Genomic DNA, 27,918 nt, shown 5'->3' with positions numbered 1-27,918 from the left:
AGGAAAAATAGTACCCAAACCTTTCTTATTATATCACCTAATTATGGAAACATTTGCCTTTGCAAGCCTTACCTAAGATAATGCCTGTTGGATTTTAGTTATTTGTTTTCTGTAAATATTGATATTATTCAGGTTGGTTTCACCAGAATTTTTTCTCTTGCCTTTATTCACAAATGCCTATTGACTGTTTTGAGTGTCAGAAGAATATGTGAAGCTTTTGGAATATATAAATGAACAAAATCTGTATCTAGTGATCCTGACGTTAACATATAATGAAGGAGACAGATGTTTACATGTAAAATTGAAAGTTGAGTTCATGTTGCCATAAATAAGTAGGTATAGAAGGATTTGGAGGAGAGCAGAAGGACATCTGATTGCCTAGGACAGACCAGAGAAGGCTTCACTGAAGAGGTAATGTTTGAGTTAAGTCCTAAAACGTGAATAGTAATATGCCAGGGAGATAGTGAAGGAACATTTAGGAAAGATAACAAAGTGTGTAAAAGCATGCAAACCTGGCTTATTGGAGAGTATTGTATGCAGTTCAGATTAGATATAGGGTGAGGAAGAAAATAGAAGAAAGGTAAGGACATAACATCAAGTACCCTTTATTCCATATTAAAAAGTAAATATGGAGTGCTTCCAGTCTTTTGAGTGGAAGTATAATATGGTCAAGTTTTTGTTTTAAAATTATTCCAGTATAGAGAAGAGATTGAATTGGGACAAGACTGAAGCCAAGGAGACTATTAGAAGTTTGTTGCAGTAGATATTCAGATAAGATGATGAAAGCTTAATGGAGAAGAGGCAATAGGAATTAGTATTGGCATAGTTGGTGCTGATCTTTTGATTTTGGCACTAATTTGTCAATGAGTTTGTTTACTTTTAAGACTACTTTTTGGTCCTGATAATCATAGATGGTGAATGCAAACTTATGAAATTTACTTTGATATTTAGGAAAGGAGGAAGCTGATCTTATTCTATGCCAATCAGATTGGAGATTGATACTTATACGTGTGGACTTTTCTCTCTCTCTCTGAGTCTCTGTCTCTCTGTCTTTTTGTCTCTGTCTCCCTGTCTCTCTCTTTTGAGTTAATCATGAACAAAATAAATATTGTTTAGAATAATAATTTTGTTTTTAGTAAAACAGAAATTGTGCACCTTCTACAGATGCACCTAGAAGTTAACGTTTTGAGAGAGAAAAAATTGTTTTTCTTTGCAATGTATTCTTTTTTTTTAATTGAGGTATAATTGACATAGAACATTATATTAGTTTTGGATCTATAACATAATGATTCAATATTTCTATATATTGAAAAATGATCACCACAGTAAATCAATAAATGTAGTTAACATCCATCACTTCACATAGTTAAAAATTTTTTTTCTCGTGATGAGAACTTTTAAGATCTGCTCTCCTAGTAACTTTCAAATATGCAGTACAATGTTAGTAACTATAGTTGCCATGCTGTACATTATATCCCATTGCTTATTTACTTTATAATTGGAAATTTGTAACTTTTGACTCCTTTACTCATTTTGCCCATCCATCATCCCCCATCTTTGGCAACCACCAATCTGTTCTCTGTATCTATAAGCTTTTTTTTTTTTTTTTTTTTTACATTCCCCATGTAAGCGAGGTCATATGGTTTTTGTCTTATTTTCCTTAACATAATGCCGTCAAGGTCCATACACTTTGTCTTAAATGGCAAGATTTCATTTTTTTATGGCTAAATAACATTCCATTGTATATAATATTCCATTATAATATATTACAGTGGATACTACATAATCTGTACATCTGTTGATGGACACTGACATTGTTTCCATATATTGACTATTGTAAATAATGCTGTATTGAACAGGGGGATATGTGTTTTCGAGTCGGTGTTATTGTTTTCTTTGTATAAGTACCTAGAAGTGGAATTCCTGGATCATATGGTAGTTCTATTTTTAACTGTTTGAGGAACTTCCATACTGTATTTTCCATAGTTGCTGCACCAATTTACGTTTTCACCAGCAGTGTGCAAGGGTCCCCTTTTCTCCACATTCTCGCCACCATTTGTTATATTTTGACTTTTTGATAATAACCATTTTAACAGTTGTAAAGTGATATTTCATGGTTTTGATTTGTATTTCCCTGGTGATTAGTGACATTGAGCATCTTTTCATGTACTTGTTGCCCATCCATATATCTTCTGTGGAAACATGGCTATTCACATCCTCTGACCATTTTTTAATCAGATTGTTTTTTTGTTGTTGGGTTGTATGGGTTCTTTATATATTTTGGATATTAACTCTTTATTAGATATATAATTTGCAAATATTTTTCCCCATTCCATAGGTTGCATTTTCATTTTGCTGATTATTTCCTTTGCTGTGCAAAAGTTTTTTAGTTTGATGTATCACTTGTTTATTTGTGCATTTGTCACCTTTGGTTTTGGTTTCAAATTAAAAAATCACTGCCAAGACTGATGTCAAGGAGCCTACTGCCATTGTTTTCTTAGTATCACATTTAAAGTCATTAATCCATTTAGAGTTAGATTTTGTATATGATTTAGGATTGTGGTCCAGTTTCATTATTTTACATGTGGCTCTCCATTTTCTCACCACCATTTATTGAAGACTGTCCTTCCCCCATTGTGTGTATATTCTTGGCTACTTTATCATAAATTAATTGACTACATATGCATGAATTTATTTCTGGGCTCTCCATTCTGTTTCATTGATCTTTGTGTCTTTTTATGCCAGTATCATCTTGTTTTGATAACTGTAGCTTTGTAATAAAGTTTGAAATGTGTGAGCGTGATTCCTTCAGCTTTTTACTTCTTTGTCAAGATTGCTTTGGCTATTCAGGGTCTTACATATGATTTCTTTTAGCTGGTATTGTGCTGAAGACTTTGAAGGCATGGAATAGTTTATTAAGTGATCCACAGATGATTCCTAATCTGATATCGGTAGATGACTGTGTTTAAAATTGGTCTTCAACATTTTCATTTAGTGATTAAACTGGACATGATGTTAGTAGAAAAATTGTGCCTTACTGACAGACAGCTCCTTATATAGAAAAGTCAATTGAGGGCCCTAACGTTAAAGGTTTTTGTTTGTTTTTTGGGGCGGGGGCAGGTGGTAGGTAATAGAAAATTCACTGACATAGTTTTGTTGTTTTTTTTAGTATCTTTATGAGATAGGTATATCATTTCAACATGAGAAGAGACAGTTCAGTTTTACTAACTTCACATATAAAAATATCTGTAGTGAAAATACTTTTTTAAAAAAATGCTTTCCTGTATTGCATATTTCATATTGAATTAGACATCAACAATGCTGTTCTAAAACTAAAGTACTTTTTCATTGGCCTTATCATTTTTATTCTTACCTAGGTAAAATTTTCTAACATGATATAGCATTTTGAGAAGACAACTTACTCTGAAGGGTTTGAAATTTGAGGGGAGACTAAAGTTTGTCTTTTTGGAAAATAGTTCATACCAGTAACTTTTGGTAACTGTGTCTTTTCTGGGACATACTTGTGTATGATTATTTATAATTCATATTATAATAGTTTCCATATCTCAACTAGGTTAAGTCCTGAGGTATGAAAATGAGAGTTTATTGCCTAGTCACTAATGGAAATTTGTACTTAAGATTTTTATTTCTGAAAACCATAATGTGAATTATGTTGCAAAGTCTATCTTTTTTGTTCCTAATAGTTAAAGCCAAGAGATTTACTGTAATCCAGTTTTTTTTTTTTTTGTTTTTTTTTTTTTGGTAAAATTACTTACAGATACAATTTAAATTTAGTGAATTCATTTGTGTCCAAATTTTACATAAAATACTATCTTTCTGTCTTTGCCAACAATTCCCATTCTCTTCTGACTTTATTGAGTAAAAGGTGTGTGTATTTTAATCATTTTGGCAGGTTTTGTCTAGATTGGGGTAGGTCATATATGAATTTCTTAGATTTTCTCAAATCTTGTTTTATCTTGTATATAGTTGAATTCTGTAAAAATGCTAATAATATCTGAGAATTCATATACATAAATTTTGATCAGTAACTTTATTTTCAAATATTACTATAAGTTTGCATTTTTCTATAATCAAGAGTTTTTTAAGCTATAAGTGTGACTTGGGATATCATATTGAAATTAAATTAGTCATTCAATAACATCAACTACAGTATATAGTCAAACTCTATAGCATAGCCTACAGGTCCTCATTAATTTGTTTTTATCTAGCCTTTCTGATTTCATTATTTTTCTTCTACAGGTTCTTTACTCCCACTACTCATAAACTTTTTTGTGTATTTCCCAAACGTAAATTGTTCTTGCATTTGAATGTAATTTGAGTTTTCTTTTTTTAATGTGGAGTACTAGTCAGTGTTGCTTTGTCTGTCTACAGATTTCTAACCCATTCTTCACAATTCATTTCAATGTGGTCTGTTGTCAAAATTTAATTCTTTTTGCATAGACAATATTAGGTGCTCTACCCTGTGTTCCATTATCATGCTATACTCCCTTCTATTATAGTAAATAATAATAACAGTGGTTTATTTTTGTATTAGACTCTTAACAGAGGACTTCTGACTTGAAGATGTTGTTGGGTCTTACCGACCAAAATTAATCAAGGATGAATATATTGTGGGTATTTAAATTGTTTGCTGAATGAATAAAGAATTATGGAGAAATTAGCAGTGAAGGAATCTGTGGCATCTGGAGAGGTTCCAAAAGCAGAATGGTTATCTTTTTGGGGAGTGGGCTGGGGTGAGGTGAGAGAGGAGAGGGGAATTCAACATACTGCATTTAGAAACTATGGCATCTTCTGACTTCGAATTTGCTGTGTAAGCAGGATCATTTTGCAGTCATATTATTTTTGCTTAAAATCTGTCACTGACATTTATTAAGGAGCTAAAACCACTTTTAAATACATTTTACTATGTTTTACACTAATTTAGTTTTTTTTTTTTTTAAATTTTAGGAAACACTCCTTTACATCTTGCTGTGATGTTAGGAAATAAAGGTTAGTAAATATTTTCTTGGTTGTGTTTAACTTCACTCATGTATAGTCATTTTTAAATTTTAAGATGAATTTTGTCTTTTAAGTTTTTAAAAATTTACTTGATTATCTTATTTGGTAATTGAGCTTAGGATTCTGTACATTAAAGATAATAAATATTTTCTTATTTTCTATAGCAGTTTTTTTAAAGAGTAGAAATTCTGTACTAACCTTTATGCCTTTTAAAATTATATGATTTTTCTTACTTGGTTATTTCATTAAGCAAGTATTTGTAATTGCAGGAGACTCATTTCCAAATATTAAAGTTTATTAATTAATGTAATAATTTTAATTATCGAAGAGTTTTATCAGATCCTTTAATATGGACTATTTTGTATATCTAAATTCTGTCCTTTTGTATGGTAGATGATTGTAAAAACTTAAAACTTTATTCGTTACAAAAAAAACAACAACTCTGCTTGCTTTGGCAGCACGTATACTAAAAAAAGAACCTCATAGGCAACTTACAAGATCTACCTTATAAGGCCATTCTTAGATGCAATAATATCTTAGTTATCTGGATTCCCAGTAATCCTGAAAAGTGAGTATTCTAGATAGCTGATTGGCAACCTTTTAAGTGCTAGCTAGGTTTTTAAATTTTAGGTATATTCGCTAAAAATCTTTTTAAAATATATATTCTTGAATTTTTGAAACAGGCAAATTAAGTTTTAAGGTTTTTCTTTCTGATGTTTTAGATATATCATAAACATCTAATTGTTATATATTGAAATGTAGTTGTTGGTATAAACATTTGATCTGAATGTATGCTGATCCCAGGGGTATTACTGGAACTTGCTTTGTTGGAAAAAAACAATTCTTTTGCTAATTTGGTTTTTAAGTTCATATGCTTATGTGAAGCATATGATCTGCAGGATAATCTAATTTTGATTTTAATACTGTATAAATTGGTAACTCAAATCTTTATTTCTTTATTAGGTTATGCTGGCTTTTTCCCCTTTGTGCAAGGAGCAGACTAACTTGAGTAACTTAATAAAGAGAGATTCATTAAGAGGTTGCATATTATTGAAACCCAAAATATGAGAACTAGCTATGTCTCAGGAAGAGCATAGCCAAAACAATTTGAGGGATCAATCTTTTTCCCTTTTTCCTCCCTCTTTCCTTCCCTCTCTCCTTCTCTCCATCCATCCATCATCTGTCTCCCTCTTACAGTGTGTCTGCTGTTCTCTCTCTATATGTAATATTCTTCCTTTTCTTGATTTATTTTTCTCTGTTTACTGAAATTTAAGGTTACCCAAAATAACTGTTCTAGAATCCTAAACCTTCATAATGTTCTGGTTTCAGCATTCACTGCCAACTAACTTAGTTTCTTAGGTTCCCTCAATTTCTAAGCAAGAAGTTTGATTGGTCTAGTTCATCTCAAGCCAAGCCACAGTGATGTATGACTGGCGAGCTCGTGAATTGTTTTGGGATACATATTTACTTCTGTGAAATTAGCTTTATCTATGCTGGCTTGAGGTAAGGGTTGGGGTTAGGAGAGGGAATCAGGAATGCAGAGGAAGAATGCTTAGTTTAGCAGGAAAATGGTCATGTCAGGCCACAATAGTCATCTTTAAGGTAACTACTTTGGTGAAAATATATCAGATTATAGTTTGCTAATTTTGACAATAAAAACTTATGCTTTTTTTTCCCCCAAAGAATACTGAATCAAGACTTTAAAAAGTAGCTGAAATGTACTCATCTTTTATAAATGCTAGATGCTTTTTTTAGTGTTATATACATATTTACTCATTTAACACTTACAATGCCCTTATGAAGAAGATACTATTATTATCCCAATAATAACAAAACTTAGCTTGGAGAGCTGAGCACCTTTCCCAAAGTAAAGTAGCAGAGTTTTGACTTAAACATGGAGTATCTGGCTCTCGAGCCTGGATTCCTAACTATTATGTTGAATTACCTTGCTCTCTTTTAACTGAGAACCATTCAGAAAAGATATAGCTCATATCGAAGTTAGCTAACATTATGCCTTCCTCCTGTTTTCATGGCAGACATAGTTCATTTGATGCCAAGTCTGATTATTACTTAAAATTTAGTACTTAAATAACAACTATGGATTTACCAGGATTTGAATGTAAAATGAAGCATATCTACCTACCATCCCAACTCTAAGTGTTCGAATATAGGTGGGGAGGTATTGCCATATTTCATCATAGGTTTATATTAGCCTAACCAAAATGAATGTCACAAAATACTATTTTCATGGGATCTTGGTAACCGGAGGAAATTAGTGTTTCCAGGTCATTTCCATTTGGAAAACAGTGGGTTAATAAGTATTAAGCATTTTTTTTTAGCGTGGACCTTAGAATATTTACTTATCTATTTATTTATTTATTTAATTTTATTTTTTAGGTGAGGCAACCCTTGGTTGACCTCACAGATTGCAAGGACCTTGTCAGTTTACAATCCCTTACGTTTTATGCCTACAGCACCTGGTCTTTCTAGGTGGTCTCCTATCCAAGTACTAACCAGGCCGGATCCTGCTTAGCTTCCGTAATCAGAGGGGTTGGGCTTGTTCAGGGTAGCATGGTTATAGTCTGGATCTTACAATTTTGATATGCTAACAGGCATTGTTACCTTCTGAGTTGGGGTAAGTGTTGGATAGGAATCATTGTTCCCTATAGTTATTGCGTATTTGCTGTTTTTTTCAAGTATCTTGAGACACTAGAGTTCTTTGGAACATATTTTGGGAAACACTGTTAGATAATTAATAATCTGCGAATGATGTCAGTATCTACTGTTTGAGTCCTTTTCATATAGAATAGGTACAGCTATTAATATACTGACTCATTTACATTTTTCCACTTATATTTTTCCATTCGTCTATGGGTTTTTTTTGCCTTTTTTATGGTCTTAATATTTTTGATACTTGGTTGTATAAGAGAGATTGAAATGTGTAGAAGATAAAACATCTACATTATATTTAATGTGTAGAAGATAAAACATCTACATTATATTTAATGTGTAGAAGATAAAACATCTACATTATATTTAATTCATTATACCATTTTTTGTTCAATCTGTGCTGCTCTATTCTATTTTATCTTCTCCTTTATAGATACAGTATACCTTTTGTAATTGTTGGGAGGCACTTTCTGTTTGTATACTTACTTGTAAACATAGTAAAAATTCCCAGTTAACGAGAGGACCACCCTAGGATTTTCACACTTTTATTTATTTCTCTTTTCTCACTCATCTTAAACTACTGAATAACATTATTTTTCCACCATCAAAGTCTTATTTTTCTGAATTTATGGGTCCCCTGACCATGTTGGTCATGTTGGCAGAGAAGTTTTTTAACTATGGATTGGAGTTAAAATGGAAAAGAACATTGTACTTAAGGAAGATTTCAGGAGTCTCTAGGAGATGAAATAGAAAACTAATCTGTAACTCTTATCCTTTTGGTTACACACCAGAAAAATGTTCTTCAGACCAGTTGCTGTAACTTTCACTTCATTCTGTCTTTTTTTGATGTGTAATTTTGAATTTTCTTCCCTGTAATAACTCTAGGCTAATTTTCTCATAAGGTTCTCTCTGGATGTACAATTTTGTTTTCAACTGTCCTATTTATCCCACCCACTCTCTTTATGTCTGATCACCTTTATAGCTCTTGGTTATTTATATGTGATTTCTGTTCCTCATAATTTTATTTTGTCCACACAACTCAAGTTCTGATTTCTTTGTCCCACATTTATCCATTCTTTAAGACTTAGTGTCTGGTAACTACATTGTCTTCTTATTTGCTATAAAAATTACAGAGAGAAGGCATTTGATTGATCTAGTTCTTTTTTTTTTAATATATGAGACTATATCTTAGGTTATTAGCATATCTATGATTATCTGACTTTTCCTTAATTGCTCATTTCTACATCATTTGAGTTGTGACTGATGAGTGAAGGGCACCTGTTCAGCAGCGTCTGTGATATATCAGAAATCATAGTTGACATGTCTAGTGTATATATGTCATACTAATTCCATACCTTAGTTTACACAAATTGGAATATTACTTTAAGTACTGCCATATATGTTATTAATATTTTGAAATTAATTTTTCTTTGTGTTTTTAAGTTATCAATACTTGCATTTTGAAAGAATTGAAATAACACAGAACAAAGATGTACGAAAGCAACATCTCTCTTACTTTTTGATGTAATTAACATTAATAGCCTAGTGGGTATTCTTGCACACCTTCCTTATAATACAGGAGCTTAGTTTGTTTTTGCTGAAATTGAATCACTACATATAGTACTTTGACATTTTTCTTTCCACTCAAATGTTTATTTGAAATACTTTTACAAGTCTGCAGATATCTATTCATGTTTATGTTCCTCTAACTTCTTTATATGGGCACACATAGACATATATTTACGTAAAATCTCATGTTAGGTTTCTTGAGGGGAGGGTCCATTTTATTTATTAATTTGTTTTAAAAAATTCTTTTTAGCTATTGTTATTAACCCCTTCTCCCAAAACATGTTAACCTCTCGAATATTCTTTTATACTTTTCTCCGTGCTTGTTATTATATTCAAATATGTGTGTATGTATCTAAACACACACTAATATATATATATATAGATAGATAGATTTTTAGTTATTTCCTTTTAAAAAGTTGAGATCATATACACTTCTGTATTACATCATATAGAAATACAATGTGGACATTTTCTTTAAGTCTTTTGGGATGGCTAAAATTCATTCTTTAAGATTTTTTTAATATTTCTTCTTTTTCTTTCAACACTTTATTATGAAAAACTTCAAAATGCAGAAAAACTAAAAGATTATCACAATGAACATCAAAATACTCTTCACCTAGGTTCAATAATTAACATTTTATCATATTTGCTTTATCTTTCTCTTTATATTAGTGTTATATATATTATTTTTGCTGTACCATTTTCAAATTAGATGTAGACATAATAACACTTTACCACCAAATACTTCAGCATGCATTCTCCTTCATGACCATGATATAGTTATAATCATAACTAAGGAAAGTCATAATGTTATAATATCTGATACCTAATTTGGACTTAAATTTTTCCAGTTGTTTCAAAATGTCTTTTATAGGTGTTTTATATTGAACTAAGACACAGTTGAGTTTCACTCGTTGCATTTGGTTTATACGTCTCTTTATTTTAATCTAGAAAAGTTTGCCCACTTTTTTTCTTCCTTCCTTTGTACTTTATTATTTGAAGAGTCTTGCCCAGTTAATTTATAGAATATCCCTTATCTCAGGTTTGCCTGATTATTTTCTCATGAAGTTATTTAACTTGTTCCTTGTCCTCTGTCTTTTCTGTAAATTGAAAATTAGTTATAAGGCTTGGTTGGATTCAGTTTAAACATTTCTGGAAAGACTACTGCATAGGCAATGTTATGAACTTTGTATTGCATCACATTAGGAAATACATAATGTCCAGTATCACACTATTCATGCCATTGAGTTGGTTCACTTGTTTAAGATAATGATGTCCAGATATCTCCACTATAAAAGAACATTTTTCTCTTTATAATTAGTAAATAATCTTAGGATATTTTGGTATCATATGACCATCCTATTTTCTAGCACATAAATTTTTACCTACTGGCTTTAGCATTCACTGAGGACCTTTGCCTAAGTCAAATATTTCATTGGGGTTATAATATGCTGCTTTTCAAATTTTATCACTTTTTCTACATTAGCTAGCTGGCTTTCTTCTATAAAGAACTCATTGCCCTCTCTTATTTGTTTTCATTTTTTATTTCAGCTTTCTAATTTTTTTAAAATTTATTGTCCAATTACAGTTGGTATAAAATTATATTAGTTTTAAGTGTACAACATAATGGTTAGACATTTATATACTTTACGAAGTACTCATCCCAATAAGTCTAGTACCCACCTGTCACTCACTGTACATAGTTATTACAATATTATTGACTATATTCCCTATGCTGTACTTTATATCTCTGTGGCTATTTTTATAACTGGCAATTTGTATTTTTAAATCTCTTTACCTTTTTCAACCATTCCCTCAACCCACCTCATATCTGGCAATCACCAGTTTGTTCTCTATATTCGTGACTCTGTTTCTGTTTTGTTTGTCCATTAATTTTGTTCTTAAGATTCCACATATAAGTGAGATCATATGATATTTGTCTTTGTCCGACATATTTCACTTAGCAAAATACCCTCCAGGTCCATCCATATTGTTGTGAATGGTAAGATTTCATTATTTTTAATGACTGAGTAATATTCTACTGTTTATATGTACATCTTCTTTATCCATCTGTTTATCAGTAGACACTTAGGGTGGTTCCATATCTTGCTACTGTAAATAATATTGCAGTAAACAAAAGGGTGCATATATCTTTTTGAATTAGTGTTTTGGATTTCTTCAGATAAATACTCAGAGTAGAATTGGTAGGTTATATGGTTCCGTTTTTAATTTTTTGCCCTTTCTTTTTATTTTTCGATGTCACTATGGGCATATCATTTTTTTTTTTTAATGTGTTATAACTAGTCATTAATCTAGTTATAACACATTTAAAAATAACACATTTGGCCAGTGGCTGATCATTCAAGGTAGCTCCTTTGTCCTCTTGATATGACTCCATTCTTTAAAATGGCTGCATATTATTTCAGTAGTGTAGATGCATCATATTTTAGTGAATCATTCTCCCATAGAGGATATTCACTTAGTTTCCAGTATTTTGCCATTATAAATAGTGCTAAAACATTCTTTTTTTTCTTTTATTTTGTTATTATTTTAAAAAATTTATTTTTATTACAGTGACATTAGTTAATGAAATCTAGTAAGTTTCAGGTGTACAATTCAACATTAAGGCATACATATATATACACACACACATACATACACATACATACATATATATATATGTATGTATATATATATATTGCATTGTGCGTTCATCACCCATAGTTAGATTTCTTTCTGTCACCACATATTTGACCCTTTTTACCTCATCTACGTCCCCCTCCCAAAACAAATATTCTTGTACATATATTTTATACTACTAGTAGACTTTCTAAACACCTCTATGAACTTTCTGTATTTATTTTGGTGTAGTCTAATAAAATTTCCTGCCAGTATAGGAATTCCTTTTAGTACTAGGATAGTGCTAAAGTAATGCCATTCTTCCGTCACTTCAGCTTAACCCTCATTACACTGTCATAACATCTTATTTCCTTCAGAGCACTTATCTGACTTTTTTTTTTCCAACTATTAGTTTACTTACTGACTTCTAACATAGGATATAAGTTTTCTGATAGCAAGACCTTATCTTTCTTCTCACTGCTTATATCCAGGACTGGGTACTTAGAAATAGCATTTAATAGGCACTTGGTAAGTATTTGCTGAATGGCTGAATCAATGAATGAATCATTCATTTATGAAATTTAGGATGGATAGCCATCTTAAATTTCCCTCAGCTTCAGTTTTGAGTTTTTTTTCCTATTAATTTATTTTTAATTTTTACAACAGTCTTCTCAATCTATAGGATGGCCTGTCTGTACCTTAAACTTTTTATGGTAAACTATTTTCCTTTTTAAGATTATTGCCCCTTTTGGATGTTTTTCTAAACTAAAATAATTATAAAATTTGAAAAATAAGTGTTTATAGAAATATTACTGATCCTTTTTGAAAACATTTTTTTTTTCAGAAATAGTGAGATTTCCATTTGACATTATAGACATACAAATTCTATTTATTTGTTAGATAGTAGATATTTTGATGTAAATTACTCTTGAGGTTATCTTTTAGAGTGCAAAATATTCTCAAAATATTCTTGGGAACAATTATTAGGGGACGTAATCCTTTCTTTGCAGAGATTAGGTAATAGAATGTTATTGCATCCTATTGTTAAGTGAATATTTACTGAGTCCTTACTATTAGGTATGTGTATATGATTTTATGTGTGTATATATATGTATTTATTATACTTCTTAGGATCTTCAGAAATAACTTGGTTTAGGTATATAGAAATTTAAAAAATTATTTAATTCTCTATAATACAGTATTTCATTGACCTATTTATATAAATTTGTTTTTTTGAATTTTTACATGATTTTTGTATTTAGAGATCCTAAAAATTCTATGATGTTTGATATTATTACCACTTTATGTTTCAGAATGTGCCCATTTACTTTTGGCTCATAATGCTCCAGTAAAGGTGAAAAATGCTCAGGGATGGAGCCCACTGGCGGAAGCCATCAGTTATGGAGATAGACAGATGAGTAAGCAATATAATTTACTATTGTTGAGATATAGTCTAAAATGTTAAGTGATACATTTGAAATATTTTTCATTTACTATAACTTTCCATACTGTGAAAAGTTTGCAGTTATAAACATATGTGAATTATTCATGACTTAGGAACTTGAATATTGGGTAGTACACATAAAGAATTGAGGAATTAGTTTAAAAGTGTGTTATTATTTTTTCTCCTTTTATAGCATTCTGCCCTACTGGTATGCTTTAAATTTTTTTTAACTCATTCAGAATGAATGACTTTTTAAAAATATTGATACCTGACTGTTTTTTTTCTATCAACTGCTTAATTTTTTCGAAGATTAATTGGAACTGAAAATAATCACAGTGTGTTAATAACAGTTATCTATCTGTTTTAATTGCTGGGCATAAGCTTTACTGAAAGTGTGGAATAAGTCTGTCTCTGTTTTGTTTTAGTCTTTAAATGTGAATTTCCAAAAAAATGTCTATACTTTTTTTTCTGACAATATGTGGAGTGTTCAGTTATCTAACTCTTCCCTCCTCCTACACCTAATTTTTTTCAGCTTCATATGGATGTCTTATTTTTGTCAAGCACATCTAAATAATTGGAAGTTTTATAAAATTTAAATCTGGTTGAATGGGAATATTATCTTCCTGGTAATACTATCTTTTTACACTTTAAGGTTGAAGATAATCAATTAAATCTAGCTTTGTAGAACGAGCTCTAAAAAAATTTGACAGTTTTATTAAAGAAATGTATAACATTGAATAGCCTCAGGATGTTGTGTGGATTTAATTTTATTTTTAATGCTAAGTTTTGGGCTCTTACAGCCTCTTATGTTTTAGCTTTACATGTAATTCACATGTTACATCTTTGTTGAGTTTCTGAACACCTTGGGCAACTTTTAATGGTGCAGTTACATTTGCACTTAAGATCTAATGTGAGATAAAATTGTGATATTTCACAACTATATGAATATATATGTATTTTTTATTCATTGGGAGTTGTTCTTTCTGGGAAAACATCAAGAGACTCTTATGAGAGCAAGAAACTATACTAATCCTGGAATTATTTTGGTGAAAGGATTAAAAAAGTACGGGTCAAAGAATTGAGAGTGAATTAAAAGTTGTGGCAGTTTTTCTGAAGGAACTTTCTCTGATGTTGTTAACTCATTAGCACAATGGAGAGGAAACCAGATGGCCTCCTGGATTTCTGACCCACCCTGAGACTTATGTGACATACTTTCAGGGATTCTTTTATTCAGAATCATTGAATATTTACTGAGTCCTTACTATAAAGAATGTGTATATAGTAAGATGAATGAAAACATGATTTTTGTTCTTTAGTGATTTATAATCTATTGGAAAGACAATAAACATAGTTTTCTAGAAAAATCAGTTATTGGATATTTAGTAATAAATTCTAATATAAAAGATTGAGGCCCGTAGTAGTCGTGCCTGTTTTTAAAGTAGTCTCTTCTGTAGAGTGATATCTTAGATATACATTCTGAGTAGTATCCCATTGCCAATCATTTATATCATTGTATGTTTATAATTATTTGGTGCTTATATTTTTTACTTCCTATCACATGAAATAAAAATATTTACTAGCTTAAAAGATGATTAATTCAACAGCTCTTATGGCACGTATTTAGAAATATTAATATGAATGTATTTATAATAGTGTTAAGTATGTCTCTCCTTTAAAATTTTTAAAATTATTCTTATTTAAGTTTTTTTGATTGTCTTATGTTTCATTAAAATTTTCTAGGCATAGAAAATTACATTGATACATAGATAATGTAATATAAATTATTAGTGAAAACTTTATGACTTGTTTGTCTTTTGTGGTATGATTTCTGCTAATGTTTTTGTGCTACAGAACAGGAAACTGACGCTAACTTACTTGTCAGAGACTTTTAGAATTATTTTACTTTGAAACTGATAAAATTTCAAGATAATGTTGCTTTTTTGCCTTACAGTGGTTACCTGGTGAACAGTGATCAACTCAGGCCTGTATCAGGAAGAGTTATAGATAAAACATAAAAGTCTTTTCCCCAACTTTTCTCTCACCTATGGTCCCAGCTTCCCTCTGATCTACACAGCTTTAGTTTCTAACTCACACTGAGACCTAGCTTTCTTTCCAGAAGTTGCTTATAGATTGTATATATTTATGTTATGGTATACATATGTTAAGGTAGTTTTAGAAATCCTGTTAGCTTCCATCTTGATTTTGTAACACATTAAAGGTTAGTTTGGAGAGAAAGAGAAAGCAGTCTATGTTGGTTTGCAGTCTTGTGAGGAACTGGCAGTCTTCTTCATTCGGGTTTCAACTTTATATTTCTTCCTCGGAGAAGCCTTTCCTCAAATCCTAGAGTAGATTAATTTCTTTTTCTCATACATTTTGAAGTGGTTTTCTTTTTCCCTTTGCAGTACTCAGCACACTTCTAATTAATTGTCCTTCCCACAGAGCTTTCTGCGTGTCAGCACTGCTAACCTTTTAGTTTCTCACATTCACACATTCTTCTCCTTCTGCCTCAACTTCTTATAATTCTTCGGATTCCAGCTGAAATAAAAGGGAGGCTTCTCCACTCATACAGTATGTCAGAACTCTTTTACTTTTACTTCTATTAGTCAGTAAGCTTCATTAGAGCAGGGCTTGTCTTTTAAGGACCTCCCAGATACATCTGAAACATGGCAGGGATGTGCCATTAGCTTTAACATTGAGGAACTCATTGTAGTTTGGAGAGAGAGACCATTGAATATCGTGCAGGGTTTTGAAGCATAAACTAAATATGCTTCAGATGAGGGAGAAAGTAATTCTGGTTTTTGCAGGGTGTTGGTTATTTGAGCTGACTCTTAATGGATTTTAGGATTTAATAAGGTAGGTAAAGACATTCTAGTCTATGGGAATATGGCGTGTATAAAGCCTGGAAATGTGAAAAACAACAAGGCATATTTTAGGGAACTGTATTTTGTGTGGCTTTCTAAATGAGGCTACAAGGCAAACATAGGTGAATGGATGAAGAGTAGTTTGGGGAGATGAAGTTGTAATGGTAAAGGGGACACAAGGAGATCTGCTTTATGTTTATTCAAAATTTAAATTTCAGTCTCTAGTCACTGCAAAACACCAGAAGACTTCAAAGCAAGGATTGAGATTATTAGATAAAACCTAATATTGAGTGAGAGGCAATAGCTTTTTAGACAAAAATATCTTGAGATCAAATGTGATAAGCTTGACTTAAAAAAGAGACAGCGTGTTTAGAGAAGTAAGGGATAGATTAGAAAGATTATTAGATGAAAGAATTAACAGTGGTTGATTATCTTTTGGATAGCAGTAGGATTGTGAGCAACTCCAACATCTCTAGTGCGAATTATTGGTAATCTTATTAATTAATTGATGTACAGAATATAGAAGGAATAACTGTGGGATTTGATTAATTTGGTGTTAAGTTTGATGAATTTGAATTTATCAGTGGTACATCTTGGTAGAACTGTCAAAGTAAGAAGTGGGAAATAATTAGACTGGAGTGTAGAAAGAAGTGGAGGGCAGAAGATACTTGGAGCAGTAGGATGTAGTTCCAAAAACTTTAAGCACAACAAATTTAAAAATACTTTATATGGGAGAAAAAGGAAATGAGAAAGTTAAATTATTGTTGTTCCTTGAGTCTTTGTGTGAGCTCTTAATACTATCTAAATCCTCTAAAACTAATTTTAACTTCATAATAAATCAATGTTAAGATTCTTACAATATGGAAGTACAAATACTGAGATCTCCAAAACATCCTGGCAATTTTGTGTAATTGCATTTTGAATATTTTTGTTTCCATAGTAAGTTTGAGTTGATCCTATTTTCTTAACGTGAAGCCTCATTGAACAAGAATCTCTTTTGCATGTATTACTACACTATATATTATTGTCACTACTTCTTAACTAATGTTTAGTCATTTTTATGTCATTTTCTATTATTTATTGAGTTCCTTTAGTCAGTTACAGTATATTTAGTTGAAAAATATATGGCTTCTGCTTTTCATTAAGATACCTTTTCAATCTAGGAATTGAATTCTTTCCAGTTTTTACATTTAGCAGAGGTCTGTTTCAATTCGAAGGCAAGAGAGATTGCATAAAGATTTCTTAAAGTATTTGAGTGTAAAGGAGGGAAGAAAAGCTACTACATTTGGGTAATATAGCTGTGATATTAAAGTTAAATTATAACAATCATGAAGGTTAACCAGATTCATATAATTTAGATTCTATAAAGAACTTTAATAATTCTCTAGGTTATTGGTTTTTAGACTATTTGGATTTCACAGACCAGAAAAAAAAATTTTATTTGAGGATTGATGCAGAATAACTAACTTTTTCATTTTAATATATAAGAACTTTTTTAAAAAAGATAACTGCTTTATTTTGTGATTATTGTTTTATTAAAAGACATTTGAAACCAAAAAATAGAAAGAACAGTCCTTGAATTGAAATAAAGTATATAATTTATAAAGAACCCCCCACCCAGTTCCCAGTTTTTTTCTTTTGTGGCATATCGGTGGAAACTTGAATGAAATAAGCTTAGCAAAAGACAAGAACAATTGGACCCTGAAATGTAGACTTGTATTTAGGAACTATTGACCTAGTTTATAAAGAAGACTAAGACTTAATGTTCTCTGATTTCTAGGTCTCAGCCTCTTCTATTCCAAAAGACTTTTAGTAATTTAAACATTGTTTTTTGATTTTTGGCTTTTAAAAATATATTGTATTAATTGTTAGACCTGTGGTTAAAATTAAGAATATACTTCACTGTTTTTCAGAATTCATTCTTGGGCTTTGCCTAATTTGGCCTATGTGGACAAAAGAAATCTGGTCCAAGCTTTCTCTGCTGTCTTTTTCCCTCCCTCCTTTCTCTTTTCCTTCCTTCCTTCCCTTCCTTTTTTCACTTTCTGCTTCTGTATTCCACATAAGGCTTAAAATAATGTATAAGAATGCATACTGTAATATAGAAAAAAATAGTACTTTTACATACATCTTCTTGTCTTTTGCTAAACTTATTTCATTCAAGTCTAATATATTTTCCCTTCTTTTAATAAATGTTAGGAATTGCCTGATTTACTAGTCAGTTTTAGACTGTCATTCTAATAGATAAAAATTATATTTACTTAACTGTAGGCACAGTAGTGAACAGTTTATATTTAGGCTTTGTAGAAATTCCATATGCTATATTTGACTTTATTCTTACTTGACAAATGAAAAAAAAACCAAAAGAAACTTAAGTTTGGGGAAATTAAGTAACTTGTTCAAGTTTACACACAGCAAATAAAGTAGTAAAGCTGGGGTTTGCATTTAGCATAGTGTTTAAATCTCAATCTCTTGAAAATTGAGCAAGATAATAAGAATAGGATTCATTTTTGTATTGTTTTCTGTATTAATAGTATGTGAAACTATAACCTAGTGAAAAAAGAACAGATATACTTGGTAACTATTGCGGATAATTATGTTTTTAGAAAAGTGGTATCTAATGAGTTTTTTGAGATCTGCTGCCTGAGCTCTTTTAAATCAGTATTACAACAGGACGTTAAATCATCTGACTGAGATTGGTAAATTTTGACTTAGGTAAATTCATACTGATAATTAAAAACTAGAAAAACTAGTGTGACTATAAGTTGATGTTGAAGTATCTCATCTAAATTTTCCTTTGGGATCATAATAGTTTTACTAAACTTATTTACCAACTTGTTCTCAATATCTATACCTCTCAATATATAATTGTGTGACAGCCAGGGGTGTCTTCTAGCATAGTAGGTATTTTAAATTAAGAAATTTTGTTTTTCATTTAAACTTTAGTTACAGCTCTTTTAAGAAAGCTTAAGCAGCAATCCAGAGAAAGTGTTGAAGAAAAACGACCTCGATTATTAAAAGCCCTGAAAGAGGTAGGCCATAGTTTTTTTTGGCTGATTTTGCACCTAAAGAGTAATTATAAGTGTACTTTTAAGCATTTTTTTTTTTAAATACAATCTAATTTCTCACTGATTATTCAGGGTCAAGAAACATTAAAAAAAAAATCCTGCTTAAATTAAGCAATAATGACATAACAGAATACTCCGATTATAATGTATAAGTCTACTCTTTGAGAAACACCATTTACTTTGAACTAGAAAGGTAGATAAAGAATTATGCTTTCGATAAATTAGATGAGAGCTCTAAGAAAAAGGAGATAGGTCATAATTAATGGCAATAATTTCTATTTGTCCTTTGGATTGGAGAATTTATTAAAGAGTTGAAGCTGGTACTCCTAGCAGGAGCAGTTTGCGTTTTCTTTATACAACAAAACTTTTTTCCTGTCTTATCTCATGATAGTAAGAGTTGGGTGGCTGGCATAGAAAGAGAGAGAAGTATATTTTCTGATATTCTCTTTCTCTGCATTTTTGATGCCTAAAAGAACTGTGGGAGAAAAATAGACCTAGCATGCTATCTTTTCTCTTAGGCATGCTTTAAAAAATTTTTTTTAAGATTTCAAAACATAATTTTTTTGAATATTTGATTGTAATGGTTTCCGTAACAATTATAGCTTCTAATTTGTCAAATAAAAATTTTCCGTATAGTCCTGATATGATGGCATATGTTTTCAGAGGTAGTAAACTTTTGTTTTACTGCCTTACAGAAAAAAAGTTTCTATTGCAGTGTGTGATTTTTTTTAGACTATTATGAGGCTACACAAATAATCATTTTGGAAATCATTTTTTATAACACTTTTAAAGTTATTAACTATTTTTGCAGTAAAACTTATTATTTTAGTTATGAGAAATAGAACATTTATTGATGCAAATTTAAATGCATCAGTTTCAGATATATTACACTGTAATTAAAATGTTCTTATAAAATCTACAGCAGTACATATTTTCTTTTGTAGATGAATGTAATAATGTGTGTAATTTTAATGTTTTATTTCAAGTAATAATTTTTTTTTTGTTTTTTCCTCCAACTCCGAACATTAAATTTTTCTCTTGTCTTGTTGACCTTTAATGATGACAGATTTTTTTAAAACAAAATATTAGGTAGATATAAGAGCTGTTAATTATGGTGTGTTTAGTAATTATTCATATTTCATTTCTCAGCTAGGTGATTTTTATCTAGAACTTCACTGGGATTTTCAAAGCTGGGGTAAGACTGTGCTATGTTTTACTATAAAATATGTACATGTGCAGAATTGCAAGTGTGAAAACATAACTATTATATAGAGCTATTAGCATAATAAAATGGATAACAGAAAGTTTCTCTTTTCATTATATTAAATGTGAGTGAGTCCACTTAGGGTGAAAATTTTCATGTCCAAACAGGAAGTTTGATCTCAGTGAGCTTTACTTCTACTAACTAAACTACTATCAAAACAAGTAAATTTTGTTTAAAAAAATTTTTTTAATGTAATCTATCTATATATTTGAATATAATGAGTTTACGTGTTTTTTAAGCATCTGAATTAATTTAATGATATGTAGATATTTGAATACTCAGTGATATTTATCCCCAAAGTAATTATAAAAATATCATAAAACAATCGCAAAAGTAAAAAGTAAAATAATCATAAAAGTAACCACTATTAACGTTTCATGCTAATACTTTCAACCCCTTTTTAATTCTTACAAATGTGTTTGTATATGTACACACAAATAAATACACACAAACACACATCCAAGCATTTGTTTGCTTTTGTTTTATTAAGGAATCATACTATTACATTATTATATAATTTGTCATTTTTATTTAATATATCATAGACATCTTACCATATTAGTTCATGAGGAAGAACTTCATTTATATTAACAGCTGCATAGTATGTGCAGCATGGGTGATTGTTTTCCTAGTGTGTTTAATCTCTAATGTGAAGTTTTAATCCCTGAATAAAATCATTTCTTTCAGAATTATTACAACTGTAGCTCATCAGGCTAGTTTTTGCTATTCTGATAGACTTACTTTGCCTTTATGCTTTATATATCTTTCAGAAGTCCTGGTGTAACTAGACAACTGGGAAAAAAAGAGATTTGTAGTAACTTGTATAATAAAAGAGCTCCAAGTCAAATTGGCCTAAAGCCTGAATATATGTTTTCATCCTTTTTGTCATCTGTAGAGACCCCAGTCTTGCTTGGTATTGGTTTTTTAACTGATTCTTTTAGTAATGTTAATGGTTTAAATTCTAAAATGGTCAATTTATCTTACTGAACAAAATGTTTTAAAATATTTTAAAAGTGACAGGTTGATTTATTACCCATCTTAAAAACACTGAAGTTTTAAAAATATACCTTACACACACACTTACATACACATGTAATAGGATGTTAATTTTAGGAATATTGAGCTTCACATTTTTTTGTATGTGGTGTTTATTACAGCCTGCTATGCAGATTTATCCATCTCCAGAATAACTCATATTTCCCCAAAATATAGCAGATAATAAGTAATAAAAAATTTTTTGAAAATGTAGCTTGTAATATGAATGTGAGGAACGCTGGAATGTAGAAATCTATAGGTAAATAGTATGATTCCATTTTGTAGATTTTGAAACTGAGGTACAGTGAACTTAAGTAACTAAGGTCACATATTTGGGATTCAAACTCAGATTATTTAGCTTTTAAAATGTCTCTTTAAAGAAATACACATTACTTTCTATTAGTTAATCACGTTATAGTTAAAGGATCAGATAGGATTCAGGTCCATCTAGTTACCCATTCAGGAGGTTTAGTTACTGTAGGGCACTGCTTTCTTATCTGTAGTAATATCCTGCAATATGTACCCAAGAGTAGCATCATAGCAACTCTGCTATTCTTATGTATGTGGGTGGTGGGCGAGTAGTGGGGAGGATGTGGGGGCTCAGTGAGCTATACAGCAAATATAATTAAATAGTAGGTAATCGAAGTTGCTCAAATTGCTTTATATATTATTTTTAAGTGGAAAAATACTATTTTAAAGGAAATGATTACAATTTTGGTGAATTAGAATGTTTGCATTACTCTTCTTCTAAATAAAAAAAAAACTCATGTCTCAGAACTTTAGGTGGTTAATTTTTACCTTTTATTTTTCAAAATACAGTGCCTTTACTTTCCCGAATTCTGCCTTCTGACGCATGTAAAATATACAAACAAGGTATCAATATCAGGTAAGGTGATTTCATTTTTTTCTGAGTAACAGAAAATTGAGATAGAGAAAGCTTTTCTTTCTGTAGTAATAGCTTACATTTGGATATAGTATTTTATAACTTAAACATGCTGTAATATATTTATAAGATTTTATCTCATTTGAGACATACTACTGATAAGAAACCAAAAGCATAAAATCTTGACTAAAACAGAGGTATTATTCAACTATGGGCTATCTAGAAGACAGAGTGAAGATTATGGTGTAATACTAAGAAGATTTAAGTGATCATCTCCCTGACCCTGGCTTTTTAAGGAATAAGGAACACATAGGAAGACCTAATAACTCTTGTCCTTTTTCCTCTATCCCTCTTATACCTTTCTCTCTCCTATTTACCCATCCATGTATCTATCCATTCATCAACTTAATCATTTATTTATTCTATTGAACTCTTTAAGGCTAATTTTAATGTTCTTCCATTTTCGTTTAAAACTAAGATTGATGTTTAGATCTGATGGGAAACCTATTTATTTTACTCATTTCAGAATTTACTTTTATCATTCCTTATGTATTTAGCTTTATGTTAATATAAAGCTATCTATAAATATATTTAAATTAAGATGTAAGCTATATATAATGCTAGTAAATATGCCAACTTTTATATATACTAATATATTTATAAATTACACATAAAATATTCTGTGTCTATATTTTTATATATCTCCATAATGTAAATTTGGATATGTAAAGGTCTAGAACTGGATGTCCTGAAAGATTATCTCATGGAAACTGTTCATTTAATAAATGAGAAAGTTCAGAGAGGTGAAGTGATTTTTATAAGAGCATATTGCAAATTAATAGCTGAGCCAGGACTTCTGACTTCCTGTCAGTTTTCACCATATGAGAAGGCAGAGATTTTAAAAAAGCAACTCTTTATGAAATTCATTATATAATATATTGAATCCTAGTGAAGAGTTAACCTTTAATTGAAAGTAAGTTCTAGGATAATTATTCTCAAGGAATAGAATTTCATTAAGGTAGAAGTTTCTTGGTTTTTGCTTTTAAAAAATAACCTTAGAAGTTTCTAATTATGAAAGTGGTCATGTACATAAAATTCAAGGACATTATAGAAACCTTGAAAGATAGAGAAAATATACTAGAGAAACTAGGAAAGGATTTTCTAATATATAGATTTAATTCAGCAGCCCATTGTTAGCAATATGTTATGGGTTCATCAAAAAATTTGTCAATTTAAAAATGTTCAGTTAGGTGCTTGCCAAAGGTAGTAAGTAGATCATTTGGGAGACTAGTATTATCTTCCATTTGCTGCTTTAAAAAAAAGGTTAGTTTTAGTTTTGTTTGCTTTTAGAAATAGGAAAAAAGTAATTTTCTCTCTTACAAAATTGTTTTATGCTGATATATGACTTTTGGAAGTAAATCATTTGATGAATATTTTATAATAAGTAAAACCATAAAATGGTTAGGAGAGACATGAGAAGAAAAGTTTGATGGAGAATCGTTGTGTCAGAAAGTGTAGATTAAGGAGAAGCTACTATAATTTAGCATGACACTCAAATTTAGGGGATACCAGCAGCTAAGGGTGAAGCAAAAATGTGATAGATTATGAAGCTCTCATTACCAAATGAAGTTTGCCACATTAATGGAGAAGGTGGATCTTAGGATTTTTGGTAAAGCTTTTTCAAGATAACAAGAATTGACTTAATCTATTAACATTAAATAAAAACTTTCTAATTTAAATGTCATGAGACGATTCATTTTTTAAAACCACTTCAAGTGAAGCTGAATTTTAAACTACATGCAAAGAAATCTTTAAAGTTTACGTTGGTCTCATGACAACCATATGATTAAGATTAATTTTTAAAAAAATATCACTTCAAATGAAACTGGATTTAAAATACGTTCAAAGAAATTTTTAAAGTTTAGTCATATCTACCCATGACAGTAATCCGATCATGTAAAATATTTTCTCTGGTGTCAAGGGGAAATTAATACTTAAATAGAAATTGGAAAGTATGAGCACCTTTATTGTTAGAAATACTAACGTAAACATTTTTACTACTAATAATTATGAGGTGATCTGTATCTACTGACTGAAATGATCATTGCAAACTTTGCCTCATTTCAGGCTTTTCCTATGTCAAGAAAAAGCTCTATTTCCTTTCTCTGTGTTATTTGGCATTTTTCAATTTTTATCTTAAAAAATATTTTCTATTCAAATCTTTGCATTTGTACAAATAATTTTTTTGTTCTTCATGGCTCATTACATGGCATAAAATTTGAAATATTAAGGTACACAAGCTTAAAGCCACGAATTAGTTAATACATTAAAATATCATGATAAATTTTATCATTATGTGACATGTGTGATATTTACCAGGAAATCTGTTATGTCAAGGATATTGCAGAAGATGTATTAGATAGTCTTATTTCATTTGCAAATTATAAAAACACAGACGAAATAAAAATTGAGTATGACTGATTTTAGGTGTGGCTAGATCTAGGAACTTAAATGTCATCATGTCAGTCTGTCTTTGTCTCTTTCTCTGTCTCTCTCTGAATATCTTTTCTCACTGTTTCTATCCTTACCCCTTGTAGCCCACTACCACTCTCATCCAGGATGGACAAGAAGGGAATGGAGGCAGAAGACTGCTCTGGCCCATTTCTTTTTTTATATGGGTTGTAGAAGCTTAGAGTCCAAGTAGGCCACTTATATAAAATGATCTGTTTCTTTTTGACACTATCAGTAGTCCACATCTTACAGAGATAGGAGATTAGCCACTCTTATTAGCATTATTTTCTCCTATGTCACACGTATAAGCAATAAGAGGACATGTTAATAGCACGGGCACTAGCAGTATAGTCACAGGCCACTGGAAGTGAACTAGCAGCTAGAATTCAGCTATATAAAGCAGCAGACAGGGTTTACCCTTACAGGAGTTGGTGACTTGCTTTTTTATTTATTTATTTATTTTTAGCACTTTCTGATTTCATTCTGAGGGATGTGTATGTTTTATATGGCTCAGAAAAGAGCCCCTTATACATAGGTTAACTATCTTCCCTATTTACTCTGGTTTATCCCTCTTGTCCTGGTAAAATTATCAATATTACTTTCACTTTTAAAAATTACTAGTTTTGACGATGTAACCTGAGTAATTCTTTTGGTGCAGCATGTGAGATATGTTTCATTTCTCAGCTTTTTCTGTGTAGAGGAGCCAAGAATATGCATTCATTTTGCTTTATCTGGGATGAAAATGGAAAAACTGATGAAGTAATGAATTCTAATAGTGCCTTAGAAACTTGGTAGCCAGGGCAGATCTCTCACAGGGACTTAAAGGAGTTTCCTTGGATATAATCAGATGTGTCAACCCATTTCTCACATTAAGGACTGTGTTTTAAGCAGCCAGTCAGAGAGGTCCTGATGTAATCTTTTACAAAGCCGTGTGGAAGATTAAAGCACTTCAGGGTACTTGTGAACTTTTCCATTACAGTATTCTCCTTAATGTCAGCAAGTGATTTGAGGAATTTATTTGAGACCAACTCATTGGGCTAGACCATGATAGGTCTTGATTACCAAAGAGCACAATAAACACAAGTGTGTGAATCCGTGAACTTTTGACACAGGAACAATCCATAAGATTTTCAGGGTGTGGAGATGTTGGAAAAGAGAATGCTAATCTGAATCTAAGAAGTCAAACAGAAAGGCCAGGAATTTGAAGTAAGTTAAATGGGTTATCAAGTGGAAGAGTAAACCAAGTTTTGGTAACAAACGGTTAGGCATGAGACATAGGTATAGATCAAAAGGCCAAGACTGGACACATAGTTCTTAATCCAAGAGTGTGGTACATCCATTGCTTTACCCTTCTTATATGCTCCATTGAGCTAGCAACATGGGTTTAAAAGAATCAAAGAATGTTAGACAGGTTTGTTTTCTTTTTCTGCCCTTCCCAGTTGAAGTAACTTATGTGGAGTAGCTACAATAAGGAAAATGCTAGGGAACAAAGATGCATTTAGGGAAATGCTTAAACAATGGGGAAACAGTCTTTTTCTTTCTGGATTATTGAAATAGGGTAAAATGGAATGTATTTGAATATTCCTTAAGTGTTTTTTTTTTAAAATAAGATATTTTAAATTAGCTTTTATTTCTAAATTTGACTTCAAAATATGGTATTAGCATTTTAGTGTGAGTTTAGAAGGAACAAAGCTTGTTTAATTATTGTTGACTATTTTTGAAATTTTATTTGTCAGAATTTCTCATCTACCCATCTTTCACAGGCTTGACACTACTCTCATAGACTTTACTGACATGAAGTGCCAACGGGGGGATTTAAGCTTCATTTTCAATGGGGATGCGGCACCCTCTGAATCTTTTGTAGTATTAGACAATGAACAAAAAGTTTATCAGCGAATACACCATGAGGTGAGCATGTTTTCTTAAAAGTGTTACTCTAAATGGTTTTTGGAAAATGTCTTTGTATGTAACCAGATCTCAGAGTAGTTGTTTTAAAAGGCATAAGGTATAATTGAGATGGTTCAATCCCAAAGATTTCACTTCCTTACTATTTACTTTAAAAATATATATGTTATCTGGTCTCCATCTTGATCAATCCACTGAGCTATTTCTTTTTTGCTCACAATTCATTAATGATCTCCTAGTTAAATGAACTTCCCTTGTTCTTATTTGTAGTTCTCGTTTGTTGAACCTGTGTTGGCCCTTTCACTATTTATTATCTTGCTACCTTAAAGTTTCTGACCATTTTTATTTCCTTAATTTGGACACCACTTTTGGCTCTCTGACTGTACTCTTACTTTTCCTCATGCTTTGACTTCTTTTCTTTTGTCCTTCTTTGAGTACGAAATAATCTACCTTCTGCCACCGCATAAATTCATGTCGGTATTGCCTCCACAACCATCATTGAAAACCATATGCATCCATATCTTCATTCTTTGTTCCTTGAATGCCCTGTTTGCCTGCTGTGAACCAAAGACAGTTTTTCCAGTATCTCTATTCATTGATAGCCCTACAAACGTTTTGTAAGTCAACATATTGCCACTGTCGCTTTTATTTATTTATTTTTTACTTTTCACCAGTTCATTTCCCCATATTGTCAGTCACCACATCTTGTGGCGACTTCTTCAACATATCTTAGATTAGACCTTCCTACTACTTTGTCCATTGATTAGACCTTAGTTACCTTGTACATATACTATTGAAAAATAGTGTCCTGTCACTGAGCAGTGAAAATTTAGATTGGAAGAGGAGAAGAAAAAGTATCCCTTGTGGAGCCCACAGGTGAGTAAAATCAGGGAAGTGGGAATAAGAATGGTCTTTTTGGGAAACAGAAAAGAGATAGCCGATTGCAGTGACGATTTCTCTTATTGAATATGGGAACATGGTTTATGGAATGCTTTGAAAGCCAGATAAGATAACTTAGGATCTGCTGTAGTTGGCAACAGAGAGTTGGAGATTCTTAAACAAGATATTGAAAT

General features: G+C 31.0%; 1 protein-coding gene across 1 annotated transcript in view; it reads left to right on the top strand.

Moving 5' to 3' along the window:
* The window catches only part of ANKRD13C (ankyrin repeat domain 13C), a 70,162-nt gene that overhangs the window by 23,052 nt on the left and 19,192 nt on the right, over positions 1–27,918 (top strand). Inside the window, exons 2-7 of the mRNA XM_016148935.2 lie at positions 4,969–5,010; positions 13,191–13,295; positions 19,126–19,211; positions 20,397–20,442; positions 22,366–22,432; positions 26,704–26,848. Of these exons, the coding sequence (XP_016004421.2) occupies positions 4,969–5,010; positions 13,191–13,295; positions 19,126–19,211; positions 20,397–20,442; positions 22,366–22,432; positions 26,704–26,848 (491 nt within the window). The remainder of the gene's footprint in view (positions 1–4,968; positions 5,011–13,190; positions 13,296–19,125; positions 19,212–20,396; positions 20,443–22,365; positions 22,433–26,703; positions 26,849–27,918) is intronic.

This window comes from Rousettus aegyptiacus, unplaced genomic scaffold (assembly GCF_014176215.1).
Source record: "Rousettus aegyptiacus isolate mRouAeg1 unplaced genomic scaffold, mRouAeg1.p scaffold_m13_p_1, whole genome shotgun sequence".
NCBI lineage: Eukaryota > Metazoa > Chordata > Mammalia > Chiroptera > Pteropodidae > Rousettus > Rousettus aegyptiacus.
This window is presented reverse-complemented; position numbering and strand designations above follow the sequence as displayed.